General features: G+C 57.8%; 1 protein-coding gene across 1 annotated transcript in view; it reads left to right on the top strand.

Moving 5' to 3' along the window:
- Positions 1-638: 638 nt before the first annotated feature.
- The window catches only part of LOC121851251 (MICAL-like protein 1), a 21,333-nt gene continuing 5,845 nt past the window's right edge, over positions 639-16,126 (top strand). The window contains exon 1 of the mRNA XM_042344944.1: positions 639-778. Within this exon, the coding sequence (XP_042200878.1) occupies positions 639-778 (140 nt within the window). The remainder of the gene's footprint in view (positions 779-16,126) is intronic.

Raw genomic sequence — 16,126 nt, 5'->3', positions numbered from 1 at the left:
CCCCCGGGGGCCGCGGGGGGGCGCTGTGGGGAGCCGCTGGCGGGTGCTATGAAGGTGTGGTGCCACCAGAGGGCGCTGTGGGTGGCTGGTGCCGCCGCGGGGTGGCTGCACCAGTGGCCGTTGTGAGGCGCTGGTGCCGCCGGGGGGCGCTGTGAGGAGGAGGTGGTGGTGTTGCTGTGAGGGACAGGTGCCGCCGGGGGCGCTGTGAGGAGGAGGCGGTGTTGCTGTGAGGGACAGGTGCCGCCGGGGGGCGCTGTGAGGAGGAGGCGGTGTTGCTGTGAGGGACAGGTGCCGCCGGGGGGCGCTGTGAGGAGGAGGCGGGTGTTGCTGTGAGGGACAGGTGCCGCCGGGGGGCGCTGTGAGGAGGAGGCGGTGTTGCTGTGAGGGACAGGTGCCGCCGGGGGGCGCTGTGAGGAGGAGGTGGTGTTGCTGTGAGGGACAGGTGCCGCCGGGGGGCGCTGTGAGGAGGAGGTGGCGCCGCCGCCGGCGGGGGGTGGGGTGGAGGGGTGGGTGGCGCTGTGCTGTGGGGAGTCGGGGTGGAGTCTGTGTCGGGGCCGCGGAGCCGGAGCCGGAGTCGCGGGGGTTGAGCTGCTGTCGGTGCGGGTCCCGGTCCCGGTGCGGGTCCCGGTGCCGCTGTCATGGCGACCCGCGCGCTGCAGGACTGGGCCCGACAGCAGTGCTCCGGGTACCGCGATGTGGACGTGAAGAACATGACGTCGAGCTTCAGGGACGGACTGGCGTTCTGTGCCATCATTCACCGCCACCGGCCCGACCTACTGTGAGAGACCCCCACACACACACCCTCACACACACCCTCACACACACCCCCCCACACACACACCCACACACACACCCTCACACACACCCTCACACACACCCTCACACACACCCTCACACACACACACACCTCACACACACCCACACACCCACACACACACCCACACACACACCCTCACACACACCCCCACACACACCCTCACACACACCCACACACACACTGACACACACCCACACACACACCCTCACACACACCCCCACACACACTGACACACACACCCCCACACACACCCTCACACACCCACACACACACACACCCACACACACCCTCACACACACACCCTCACACACACCCTCACACACACCCACACACACCCTCACACACACCCTCACACACACCCACACACACCCACACACACACCCCCACACACTGACACACACCCTCACACACACACACACACACCCACACACACACTGACACACACACACTCACACACACCGACACACACACCGTCACACACACTGACACACACCCTCACACACACTGACACACACACCCTCACACACACCCACACACACACTGACACACACCCTCACACACACCCTCACACACCCCCACACACACTGACACACACCCTCACACACACTGACACACACCCCCACACACACCCCCACACACACCCCCACACACCCTCACACACACCCTCACACACACCCACACACACACTGACACACACCCCCACACACACCCTCACACACACCCCCCCACACACCCTCACACACACTGACACACACCCTCACACACACCCTCACACACACCCCCACACACACCCTCACACACACACCCACACACACTGACACACACCCTCACACACACCCTCACACACACACACACCCACACACACACTGACACACACCCTCACACACACTGACACACACACCCTCACACACACCCACACACACACTGACACACACACACTCACACACACCCACACACACACCGTCACACACACTGACACACACCCCACACACACCCTCACACACACCCTCACACACACTGACACACACCCTCACACACACTCACACACACCCTCACACACTGACACACACCCTCACACACACCCTCACACACACACACACACACACCCACACACACACCCTCACATACACCCTCACACACACACACACACACACCCACACACACCCTCACACACACCCTCACACACACCCTCACACACACAGCCACACACACACCCACACACACACTGACACACACCCACACACACCCCCACACACACCCCCCCACACACACCCTCACACACACACACACACACACCCTCACACACACCCTCACACACACCCTCACACACACCGTCACACACACCCTCACACACACCTCACACACACACACACACACACCCACACACACACCCTCACACACACACACACTGACACACACCCACACACACACTGTCACACACACCCTCACACACACCCACACACACCCTCACACACACTGACACACACCCACACACACACCCTCACACACACCCACACACACACTGACACACACCCCACACACACACTCACACACACACACACACCCACACACACACCCTCACACACACCCTCACACACACTGACACACACCCACACACACACCCACACACACCCCAACACACACCCTCACACACACCCTCACACACACCGTCACACACACCCACACACACACCCTCACACACCCCCTCACACACACCCTCACACACACTGACACACACACCCTGACACACACCCACACACACACCCTCACACACACCCTCACACACACCCTCACACACACTGACACACACCCACACATACACCCCCACACACACCCACACACACACACCCTCACACACACCCTCACTAACACACACACATACACACACACCCACACACACCCCCACACCCACCCACACACACACCCACACACACACCCTCACACACACTGACACCGGCCCGACCTACTGTGAGACACCCACACACACCCACCCCCACACCCCCACACACACCCTCACACACACTGACACACACCCACACACACACCCACACACACACCCTCACACACACTGACACACACCCACACATACACCCACACACACACTCACACACACCCACACATACACCCCCACACACACACCCACACACACACCCCCACACACACCCACCACACACCCACACACACACCCTCACACACACCCACACACACACATACACCCTCACTCACACACCCTCACACACCCTCACACACACCCTCACACACACTGACACACACCCCCACACACACACACCCACACACACCCCCACACACACACCCTCACACACACCCTCACACACACCCACACCCACACCCTCACACACACACCCACACACACCCTCACACACACCCACACACACCCTCACACACCCTCACACACACACACACACCCCCACACACACCCCACACACACCCGCACACACACCCTCACACACACACACACACACTGACAACACCCCACATACACCCCCACACACACCCTCACACACACTGACACACACCCACACATACACGCCCACACACACCCCCACACACTGACACACACACCCCCACACACACCCCCACACACACCCTCACACACACCCCCAGACACACCCTCACACACACTGACACACACCCCCACACACACCCCCACACACTGACACACACACCCACACACACACACCCACACACACACCCTCACACACACTGACACACACACCCTCACACACACCCCCACACACACCCACACATACACTGACACACACCCCCACACACACCCCCACACACACCCTCACACACACCCCCAAACACAACCCCACACACACACCCTCACACACACCCCCACACACACCCTCACACACAACCCCACACACACCCTCACACACACCCCCACACACACCCACACACACCCTCACACACACACCCACACACACACTCACACACCCTCACACACACCCTCACACACACCCACACACACTGACACACACCCCCACACACACTGACACACACCCCACCAAACACACTGACACACACCCTCACACACACTGACACACACCCTCACACACACTCCCACACACACCCCCACACACCCTCACACACACCCTCACACCCCCCCACACACACCCCCACACACACTGACACACACCCTCACACACACTGACACACACCCACACATACACCGCCACACACACCCCCACACACACCCATACACACACCCTCACACATACACACCCTCACACACCCCCACACACACCCCCACACACACTGACACACCCACACACACACACTGACACACACACCCTCACACACACCCTCACACACACCCCCACACACACCCTCACACACACCCCCACACACACCCCCACACACAGCCTCACACACACCCTCACACACACTGACACACACACCCACACACACACCCTCACACACACCTTCAGACACACCCCTACCCTCACACATACCCTCACACACCCCCTCACACACATTGACACACACCCTCACAAACACTGACACACACCCTCACACACACCCCCACACACCGGCCCGACCTCACCCCCACACACACACCCACACACACCCCCACACACACTCTCACACACACCCCCACACACACTGACACAATCACCCTCCCCACACACACACTGACACACACAACCTCACACACTGACACACACACAGCCTCACACACTGACACACACAGCCTCACACACACACCCTCACACACACTGACACACACACCCTCACACACACCCTCACACACACTGACACACACACTGACACACACCCCCACACCCCCCCCCCACACACACCCCCACACACACCCTCACACACACCCTCACACACACCCTCACACACACCCTCACACACACCCTCACACACCCCACACACACCCTCACACACACCCCCACACACACCCTCACACACACCCTCACACACAGCCCGACCTGCTGTGAGAGACCTCCCCACACGCACACACCCTCACACACACCCCCACACACACTGACACACACACCCTCACACACACCCTCACACACCCGCACCCACACCTTCACACACACTCACACACACCGTTCTGACCTGCTGTGAGGGACCCCCCACCACACACACACACCCTCACACACACCCACACACACCGTTCCGACCTGCTATGAGAGACCCCCCCCCACACACACACCCTCACACACACACACACACCCACACACACTGACACACACCCTCACACACACCCACACACACACCCTCACACACACTGACACACACACACACATCCTCACACACACCCCCACACACACACGCACACACACCTTCACACACACTGACACACACTGTTCTGACCTACTGTGAGAGACCCCCCCCCACACACACACCCTCACACACACTGACACCGGCCCGACCTGCTGTGAGAGACCCCCCCCCACACACACACCCTCACACGCACACACACACCCTCACACACAGCGGGTGGGAGGCGGAGGGCGAAAAAGATAGATAGAGAGAGAGAGAGAGACAGGGGGTCTGGTGGAGAGACTGAGGGAGAGAGAGAGAGAGAGAGAGGGGGGGAACGCACACGTGGGGGTGGAGGGGAGAGAGATTGGGACCGGCACGAGGGGGGCAGAGGGCCTGAAGTGGGGAAAGGGCACGTTCTTGCCCCACACGGTAGTGCTCTGGACTCCCAGGTCAGGAGGTTGTGGGTTCGAGCCCCCAAGTCGGGGACTCTCAGCTCACAGTCGGGGCTGACGTTTTCCAGCCCAGCGCTGGGGGTGGTGGGGGGGGGGGGGGAGGGGGGAGAGAACGAGAGAGAGAGAGAGAGAGAGAGAGGGGCATCGTCAGGGACGCCCTCCTTCTGAGGAGGGGTTAAACCCCACTCGCTCCCCTCCCCGTCTGTGCCCTGTTCGGGTGGACGTTAAAGATCTCCCGCGACGCTGTCGGGATGGGGGTGGGGGTGAGAAGGTGGGGGGGTTTCTCTCTCTCTCTCTCTCTCTCTCTATCTCTCTATCTCTCCCTCTATCTCTCTCTCCCGTTGTCCTTCAGCTGAGTGGAGGGGCCTTTGCAGTGAAGGAGAGAGTGAGAAGCGTAGACGTGTGATGGGAGGAAGGGTTGACGTGAGAGAGAGAGAGAGAGAGAGAGGGAGAGAGAGAGGGAGAGTGAGAGAGAGAGGGAGAGAGAGAGGGAGAGAGAGAGGGAGAGAGAGGGAGAGAGAGAGGGGAGAGAGAGAGAGAGGGAGAGAGAGAGGGAGGAATGAAGGAAGTCATTGTGTGCAGTGGAAACTGTGTATATTAGGAGTCATTGCGAGTCGGCAGGTTGGTCGTTCTCTGAAGCGCTCTGAGAACTGTTTTGCCCTCTCCTTCAAGACCCGTCTCAAGACCCTCCTCCTTCGACCCTCCACCCCCCACCCCCTGCGCTCCACCCTCCCCGATCCCGACCGTCGGGAGGACGTCCCAAAGCGCTTCACAGAACACACTGTAAAGTGAGTTGACTGTATATTTGTGGGCGAACGCGGCAGCCAATTGCGCACAGCAATGTCCCACAAACAGTCGTAGATTGAAAATGACCAATTTATTATTGTTTTGGGTTTTGGAGGATTATTATTAGGCTCTGTGTGGAGTAAGGAAACTTGCCCGAGGTTTCACCCTCTGCCGGGAATTGAACTCAGGTCTCTCACTTGCAAAGCGAGTGCTCTAACCACTGAGCTACAGGACTCCATGACCACCTCCGCAACAGTGCCAGACTCCGCCGCCGCCGCCTCACCCCTCAGCCCCCAAACCCTCACCCACACATTCGTCACCTCGAGGCTCGATTACAGGAACTCCTTCCTCATCGGCTTCACAACTCTTCCCTTCACAAACTGCAGATCATCCAAAACTCTGCAGCTCCTGTACTCTCACGCACCAGTGACCCCATCACCCCCACCCTCGCCCGACCCATCACCCCACCCTCGCCCGACCCCATCACCCCCACCCTCGCCCGACCCCATCACTCCCACCCTCGCCCGACCCCATCACTCCCACCCTCGCCCGACCCCATCACTCCCACCCTCGCCCGACCCCATCACCCCCACCCTCGCCCGACCCCATCACTCCCACCCTCGCCCGACCCCATCACCCCTACCCTCGCCCGACCCCATCACCCCCACCCTCGCCCGACCCCATCACTCCCACCCTCGCCCGACCCCATCACTCCCACCCTCGCCCGACCCCATCACTCCCACCCTCGCCCGACCCCATCACTCCCACCCTCGCCCGACCCCATCACTCCCACCCTCGCCCGACCCCATCACTCCCACCCTCGCCCGACCCCATCACCCCCACCCTCGCCCGACCCCATCACCCCCACCTTCGCCCGACTCCACCGGCTCCCCATCCCCCAGAGGATCGAGTTCAAGATCCTCGTCCTCACCTTTAAGGCCATCCCTGGCGTTGCCCCCTCCTACCTCTCTGACCTGCTGACTCCCTACCAACCCGCCCGCTCCCTCCGTTCAGCTCCGGCTGCTCCATGTCTCCCGCCCGACCCACCCTACCCTCGGGGGCCGGGCTTTCAGCCTCTCTGCCCCTACACCCTGGAACTCCATCCCACGGTCCCTTTGCATCGCTTCCTCCCGACGTGAAAGGCGCTCTATAAATGTCAGTTTGTGGTTGTTGTAGAATGAAAAGCTGTCACAATCCTGAGCAGTGAGAAAGCTTGCCAGACAGCGCCTCAATGCGGTTTTAACTGGTTAGACTCCAGCAGTTACCCCCAACGCACACTCTGGGTCCCCCCACATCTCCCCCCGCGCCCCCCCCCCCAAGCCTTGGCTTCTGCCAATCTGTCCCTAATATTGTCTGGGATTAGGTGAGCAGAGTACGTCCCTCCAGAGAGAGAGAGAGAGAGAGAGAGCGCATTCCATTCCAAACAGTGGTATCTGTGTGTTAAGCGGTGTGCGTGGAAACGGCAGTGTGGTTTGGAGCCTCTTAACAACAACAACAACAAGATTTCATTTATAGAGCGCCTTTCACGTCGGGAGGACGTCCCGAGGGGCTGGACAGTTGGGTCAGCACCTGAGCAGGGGGAAATGGTCAGGGTGAGGGGAGGGAAGGGAGGGGGCGAGGAGGGGGGAAATGGTCAGGGTGAGGGGAGGGAAGGGAGGGAGCGAGGAGGGGGTAGAGAGTCGAGAGTGGAGCTGAAGGTACGGTCAAAGAGAAAGGTCTTGAGACCGGCCTTGAAGGAGGAAAGGGAGGAAGCGGCGAAGGCACTGGGGGATGGAGTTCCAGAGCCTCTGGTGATGGGTTTCCGCGTGTTGTCAGATTGCTGTGTCAGCCGGTGTGTTGCCACAGGCTTTGAGCTCAAGAGTCCAAGGTGACTGTCCAGATAGCGGCGATGGAAACGCTATAGCGCAGGTTTACAAGGGTGAGAACAGGGCTGGCAAGTTACCCCACCTCCCTAACCCTCCACCCCTGCTGACCCAACTCCCAGCTCGGGTCCAAAACCCCGAGATATCTTTCCGACGTGAAGGGTGCTCTCTATACAAATGTAATTTGTTGTTGTTGTTGCTGTTGTTATCAGGTTAGACCTTTTTTTCGCTGGAGAAGAGTGCAGAAGCGGAACACAATAGGAGCCTTTAAATTCTTAAAGGGTTCGATGAGGTTCACATAAATAAATAATCCCTGCGTTTGATACAGAGCCTTATCTCGGCCTTTCTGACGTCTCAAAGCGCTTCACGGGATATACTGTAAAGTGCACTGAGTGTTTTGCGGGCGAAACGTGGCAGCTAGTTGCGCCCAGCAGAAACAGCCGTGGATCGAAGTGACCAAATTATTATCACCACATTGCTTCCACCGGTTGGGGAGGTCTGCAAATAGAGGACAGCGATATAAGAGAGCAATGAGGGAATCTGAAAGAGAATTTAGGAGGAACTGCTTCAAGCAGAGAGTGGTGCGATTGTGAAACTCGCTGCCTGAAGCTGTTGTTGGATTAGAGAGTGTGGACGCAAGAGGAAGTCCTTCACGTGAAGGAGAGGAGAAGAGAAACGGGAGGGAGGAGTGGGGTGGGTTGGGGGAAATTGTGTGGAGTATAAACACCGGCACGGCCTGGTTGGACCGAGTGGCCCGTTTCTGTGCTGTAAACGCTGGGAGGCCAGGCAGGTAATACCAGACTCTGGAGCCGACAGAGAAATGTTTGGCTCAGCCTCGGAACTAACATCCGAAGCCCGGAAGCACTTTAATAATAATAAGCCCACGCCCTCGATACAGCGCCTTATCGCGTATTAGAGACGTCTCAAAGCGCTTCACAGGATACACTGTAAAGTGGAGTGACTGTGTGTTTTGGGCGAAACTCGGCAGCCAATTGTGCTCAGCGACGTCCACCACAAACGGTCGTGGGTTGAGTGACACCAAATTGTTATTATTATTATATTAGCGGATCGCGTTTCCGGGGGTAATAATCCCTTCACGCGCAAAAAATAATTGGGTCACAATCCACGGCTGTTTGTGGGACGCTGCTGTGCGCAATTGGCTGCCGCGTTTCAGCCCACAGAATACACAGTCACTGCACTTTGCTGCGAAGCACTTTGAGACGTCTCGACAACGTGATAAGGCGCTGTTTCAAAGGCAAAGATGATTATCATTCTTATAAATGCGGCAGCCAATTTGCACATAGCAACGCCTCACAAACATAATAGTTATCCTTTCCATTTATTTGCCAACACACCTCAGAGCGCTGCACGGTTGTAAAGTGCAGAGGGACTGTGCATTTTGTGGGCAAACACAGCAGTCAATTTGCAAATAGCAATGTCCCTGCAAACAGCCAAACAATTTTGGGGATGGGAATTATCGAGAGAGAGAAGCTCCCTTCTCTTTTGGAAACAGTTCCACGAGATGTTGACATCCACCTGAGCAAGTCATAACAACAATAACATTCCTCGCATTTGGTACAGCGCCTTATCACGTCTTCGAGACGTCTCAAAGCGCTTCACGGGATCTGCGAGGCAAGTGCTCTAACCACTACACCGCAGGACTCCTGTAGCTCGGTGGTTAAGAGGATGGGAGCGCTAGTTCGCGTCTCATCCGACGCACGGCGCCTCCGACTAAGCAGCGTTCCCCCAGCACCGCACCGGAGTTTCGGCTTAGACTACGCAAGTGCAAAGTCCCCGACGTGAGGCTTGAAGTCACCTCTTTCTGACTCAGAAGCGAGAGAGAGAGAGAGACGCAGGGCAGGGTTTTATAGTGAAATGTTGTGAGATCAACAGGAATTAGTGACTGAGTTTTGAGCCCCTCCCTGCCCCCAGACACTCAAACAACTAACACTGCTCCCCAGGTAAGGGATCGGTCCTGTTGACGATCTTTTCTGGTGAGTCACTGCCCGGCGAGTCCGCTCCCCAGGGCTTGAACTCAGCAGCCAATCTTGTGGGGAATCCAAGTGAGTAAATGATAATAATAATAATCATAATCCTCGCGTTTGACATCGAGCCGTCGAGACGTCTCAAAAGCTTCACGGAATATACTGTAAAGTGTAGTAACTGTGTGTTTTGTGGGTGAAACGCGGCAGCCAATTGCGCACAGCAGCGACCCCGCAAACAGTCGTGGAATGAGTAACCAAATTTTCCTTTTTGGGAGGATTATTAACCCCTGGATAGCAATCCATCCGCCAATCAACTAATAAGCGGGTCCCTGCTTCACTGCTAGCTCAACCGAGGCGTGTGGAGTAAGCAACTTACTCCCCTAAGGTTTCCTCTCGCTTGCGAGGCGATCACGCTAACCTCTACCTCTATTGGTCTCTGTAACTCCACGAGTTGAAGGGTGATCGATGGGAGGGAGCTGCGAAGGCACAGCCGGCAGTGAAAATCCACCCCCTGCGCACTGCTTCTGCACAGCAATTTCTCCATAAAAGGTGTGGGAACATTCAAGGCTTCTTGTCACTATGAGTCAAAGCGCCACTGGTATATGAGTCAACCTGTTCCACCCAAGTCAGACCTTAACTTCTTCATTCAGAGACCTGGGATTTTCACGCTGTTCAAACTCCCGAGGCTCACAGTCGAGGCTGACTCTCCAGCACAGCGCTGGTGGTGGTGGTGGTGGGGGTAGAGGGAGAGAGAGAGAGAGAGGCCGTCTTTTGGATGAGACGTTAAACCTCATCCCCGTCCGTCTGTGCTCTGCTCAGGCGGATGTTAAAGATCTCCCACGCACTGTTGGGGGGGAAAAGAGATGGGGGCTTCTCTCTCCTGGTGTCCTGGCCGACAATCCCCCCCCAAATAAAATTGGTCACTCGCCCCATGGCAGTTTGTGGGACGTCGCTGTGTGCAAACTGGATGCTCTGTTCACCTACAAAATGCACAGTCACTACACTATACAGCGAATCCTGTGAAGCACTTTGAGATGTGCTCTTGATGGGAAAGGCGCTATTATCAAATACTAATAATAATCCTTGCATTTGATACAGCGCCTGATCACGCTGGTGAGACACCTCAAAGTGCTTCACAGAATCTACCGTGAAGTGTAGTCACTGTCTGTTTTGTGGACGAAACGCGACAGCCGATTGCGCACAGCAGCGTCCCCACAAACAGTCGCGGATTGAGTCACCACATTTTTTTCAGAGAGAAATTATTACCTCCGGAAAGCGATCCGCCAATCTACTAACAACGGGTTCCTATTTACCGCTGGGTAAACAGAGGCGTATGTGTGCAATCGCGTGTGTGTGTGTGTGTGTGTGCGTGTGGGGAGCAAGGAAACTTGCCTAAGGTTTCGCCCTGCCTGAGAATCAAACCAAGGTCCTCTCGCTCTAACCACTGAGCTACAGGACTCCAGACTGAAGGATTAGTATTATTAAGCGAGTTAGCATCTGACATCAATGGGAGATATTTGAGAGAACAAATCATTTCTATGTGTTCAGTCACATTTATCGCTCCAGGCTATCCTTCGCTGAATCAGCGACAGGCAGCTCGGTCGGACTGACTTACCAGGCGATTGTTTTCGAAGACATTCTCCTTCGACAGTGAATCAAAGTCTCTGGAATAGAAGAGAGAGGGAGAGAGAGAGATCACTTTCCTGCCTGAGAATCTGGGTCACAATGCAGCAATCATACACATTAAACTATATAACTCGACCCCTGTCTTAACTTGTCACTACCACTTAAGGCATCGTGTTATCCCCCGCCTCGCTCGCCCCACCATTTGCGGGAGGGGGCCTTCTGCCACTCTACTATCTGGAGCTCCCTCCCGCAGACCCTCCACCTCGCCCCCTCCCTTGCCTCCTTCAAGGCCCGTCTCAAGACCCTCCTCTTCAACCGTGCCTTCGATCACCTTCCTACCCCTCTGCCCTCCACCCTCCCTAATCCCGACCCCCAGCTCAGGTCCGAAACTCTGTCTGTCCAGCGCCTTGGGATGTCCTCCCAAAATTAGCAAATTGCACTGGACAGTCACCTTGGACTCTTGAGCTCAAAGCCTGTGGCAACACACCGGCTGACACAGCAATCTGACAACACGCGGAAACCCATCACCAGAGGCTCTGGAACTCCATCCCCAGTGCCTTCGCCGCTTCCTCCCTTTCCTCCTTCAAGGCCGGTCTCAAGACCTTTCTCTTTGACCGTACCTTCAGCTCCACTCTCGACTCTCTACCCCCTCCTCGCTCCCTCCCTTCCCTCCCCTCACCCTGACCATTTCCCCCCTCCTCGCCCCCTCCCTTCCCTCCCCTCACCCTGACCATTTCCCCCTGCTCAGGTGCTGACCCAACTGTCCAGCCCCTCGGGACGTCCTCCCGACGTGAAAGGCGCTCTATAAATGAAATCTTGTTGTTGTTGTTGTTAAGAGGCTCCAAACCACACTGCCGTTTCCACGCACACCGCTTAACACACAGATACCACTGTTTGGAATGGAATGCGCTCTCTCTCTCTCTCTCTCTCTCTGGAGGGACGTACTCTGCTCACCTAATCCCAGACAATATTAGGGACAGATTGGCAGAAGCCAAGGCTTGGGGGGGGGCGCGGGGGGAGATGTGGGGGGACCCAGAGTGTGCGTTGGGGGTAACTGCTGGAGTCTAACCAGTTAAAACCGCATTGAGGCGCTGTCTGGCAAGCTTTCTCACTGCTCAGGATTGTGACAGCTTTTCATTCTACAACAACCACAAACTGACATTTATAGAGCGCCTTTCACGTCGGGAGGAAGCGATGCAAAGGGACCGTGGGATGGAGTTCCAGGGTGTAGGGGCAGAGAGGCTGAAAGCCCGGCCCCGAGGGTAGGGTGGGTCGGGCGGGAGACATGGAGCAGCCGGAGCTGAACGGAGGGAGCGGGCGGGTTGGTAGGGAGTCAGCAGGTCAGAGAGGTAGGAGGGGGCAACGCCAGGGATGGCCTTAAAGGTGAGGACGAGGATCTTGAACTCGATCCTCTGGGGGATGGGGAGCCGGTGGAGTCGGGCGAGAGGTGGGGTGATGGGTCGGGCGAGGGTGGGGGTGATGGGGTCGGGTGAGGGTGGGAGTGATGGGGTCGGGCGAGGTAGGAGTGTTGGGGTCGGGCGAGGGTGGGAGTGATGGGGTTGGGCGAGGGTGGGAGTGTTGGGTCGGGCGAGGGTGGGAGTGATGGGATCGGGCGAGGGTGGGAGTGTTGGGGTCGGGCGAGGGTGGGGGTGATGGGGTCGGGCGAGGGTAGGAGTGTTGGGGTCGGGCGAGGGTGGGAGTGATGGGGTCGGGCGAGGGTGGGGGTGATGGGGTCGGGCGAGGGGGGTGATGGAGTCGGGCGAGGGTGGGGTGATGGGTCGGGCGAGGGTGGGGGTGATGGGGTCGGGCGAGGGTGGGGGTGATGGGGTCGGGCGAGGGTGGGGGTGATGGGGTCGGGCGAGGGTGGGAGTGATGGGGTCACTGGTGTGTGAGAGTACACGAGCTGCAGAGTTTTGGATGATCTGCAGTTTGTGAAGGGAAGAGTTGTGAAGCCGATGAGGAAGGAGTTCCTGTAATCGAGCCTCGAGGTGACGAATGCGCGGGTGAGGGTTTGGGGGCTGAGGGGTGAGGCGGCGGCGGAGTCTGGCACTGTTGCGGAGGTGGTGGTGGGCAGTGCCGGTCATGGAGTCCTGTAGCTCAGTGGTTAGAGCACTCGCTTTGCAAGTGAGAGACCTGAGTTCAATCCCAGGCAGAGGGCGAAACCTTGGGCAAGTTTCCTTACTCCACACAGAGCCTAATAATAATCCTCCAAAACCCAAAACAATAATAAATTGGTCATTTTCAATCTACGACTGTTTGTGGGACATTGCTGTGCGCAATTGGCTGCCGCGTTCGCCCACAAATATACAGTCAACTCACTTTACAGTGTGTTTCTGTGAAGCGCTTTGGGACGTCCTCCGGACGGTCGGATCGGGGAGGGTGGAGCGCAGGGGGTGGGGGGTGGAGGGTCTTGAGACGGGTCTTGAAGGAGAGGGCAAAACAGTTCTCAGAGCGCTTCAGAGAACGACCAACCTGCCGACTCGCAATGACTCCTAATATACACCAGTTTCCACTGCACACAATGACCTTCCTTCATTCCTCCCTCTCTCTCTCCCTCTCTCTCTCTCTCTCCCTCTCTCTCTCCCTCTCTCTCCCTCTCTCTCTCCCTCTCTCTCTCCCTCTCTCTCTCACTCTCCCTCTCTCTCTCTCACGTCAACCCTTCCTCCCATCACACGTCTACGCTTCTCACTCTCTCCTTCACTGCAAAGGCCCCTCCACTCAGCTGAAGGACAACGGGAGAGAGAGATAGAGGGAGAGATAGAGAGATAGAGAGAGAGAGAGAGAGAGAGAGAAACCCCCCCACCTTCTCACCCCCACCCCATCCCGACAGCGTCGCGGGAGAATCTTTAACGTCCACCCGAACAGGGCACAGACGGGGAGGGGAGCGATGGGTTTAACGCCTCCTCAGAAGGAGGGCGTCCCTGACGATGCCCCTCTCTCTCTCTCTCTCTCTCTCTCGTTCTCTCCCCCCTCCCCCCCCCCCCCCACCACCCCAGCGCTGGGCTGGAAAACGTCAGCCCCGACTGTGAGCTGAGAGTCCCCGACTTGGGGGCTCGAACCCACAACCTCCTGACCTGGGAGTCCAGAGCACTACCGTGTGGGGCAAGAACGTGCCCTTTCCCCACTTCAGGCCCTCTGCCCCCCTCGTGCCGGTCCCAATCTCTCCCCTCCACCCCACGTGTGCGTTCCCCCTCTCTCTCTCTCTCTCTCTCCTCAGTCTCTCCACCAGACCCCTGTCTCTCTCTCTCTCTCTCTCTCTCTCTCTATCTCTTTCGCCCTCCGCCTCCCACCCGCTGTGTGTGAGGGTGTGTGTGAGGGTGTGTGGCAGTGTGTGTGAGGGTGTGTGTGTGTGGGGGTCTCTCACAGCAGGTCGGGCCGGTGTTTGTGGGTGTGTGTGAGGGTGTGTGCGTGTGGGGGGGGGTCTCTCACAGCAGGTCAGAACGGTGTGTGTCAGTGTGTGTGAAGGTGTGTGTGCGTGTGTGTGTGGGGGTGTGTGTGAGGGTGTGTGTGGGTGTGTGTGTCAGTGTGTGCGAGGGTGTGTGTGTGTGTGGGGGTCTCTCTCACAGCAGGTCGGGCCGGTGTTTGTGGGTGTGTGTGAGGATGTGTGTGTGGGGGGGTCTCTCACAGCAGGTCGGGCCGGTGTGTGTGTCAGTGTGTGTGTGGGGGTGTGTGTGTGGAAGTATGTGTGTGGGGGGTCCCTCACAGCAGGTCGGGCCGGTGTGTGTGTGAGCGTGTGTGAGGGTGTGTGTGTGGGTGTGTGTGAGGGTGTGTGTCAGTGTGTGTGGGTGTGTGTGAGGGTGTGTGCGTGTGGGGAGGTCTCTCACAGCAGGTCGGGCCGGTATGTGTAAGTGTGTCAGTGTGTGTGAGGGTGTGTGTGAGGGTGTGTGTGGGGGTGTGTGTGAGGGTGTGTGTGGGGGGGTCTCTCACAGCAGGTTGGGCCGGTGTGTGTCAGTGTGTGTGGGGTGTGTGTGAGGGTGTGTGTGAGGGTGTGTGGGTGTGTGTGGGGTGTGTGGGGTGTGTGAAGGTGTGTGTGAGGGTGTGTGTGTGGGTGTGTGTGGGGGTGTGCGTGAGTGTGTGTGTGAGTGGTTGTGTGAGGGTGTGTGTGTGAGGGTGTGTGTGTCAGTGTGTGTGAGGGTGTGTGTGTGAGGGTGTGTGTGTCAGTGTGTGAGGGTGTGTGTGAGGGTGTGTGTGTGAGGGTGTGTGTGTCAGTGTGTGTGTGGGTGTGTGTGGAGGGTGTGTGTCAGTGTGTGTGGGGTGTGTGTGAGAGTGTGTGTGGGGGTGTGTGTGGGTGTGTGTGTGGGGGTGTCTCTCACGAAGGTCGGGCCGGTGTGTGGGGGTGTGTGTGAGGGTGTG

The sequence above is a fragment of the Callorhinchus milii genome, unplaced genomic scaffold, assembly GCF_018977255.1.
Source record: "Callorhinchus milii isolate IMCB2004 unplaced genomic scaffold, IMCB_Cmil_1.0 Scaffold31, whole genome shotgun sequence".
In the NCBI taxonomy this organism is placed as follows: domain Eukaryota; kingdom Metazoa; phylum Chordata; class Chondrichthyes; order Chimaeriformes; family Callorhinchidae; genus Callorhinchus; species Callorhinchus milii.
Note: the sequence above shows the minus strand (reverse complement) of the source record. Positions and strands in the feature narration are given on the sequence as shown.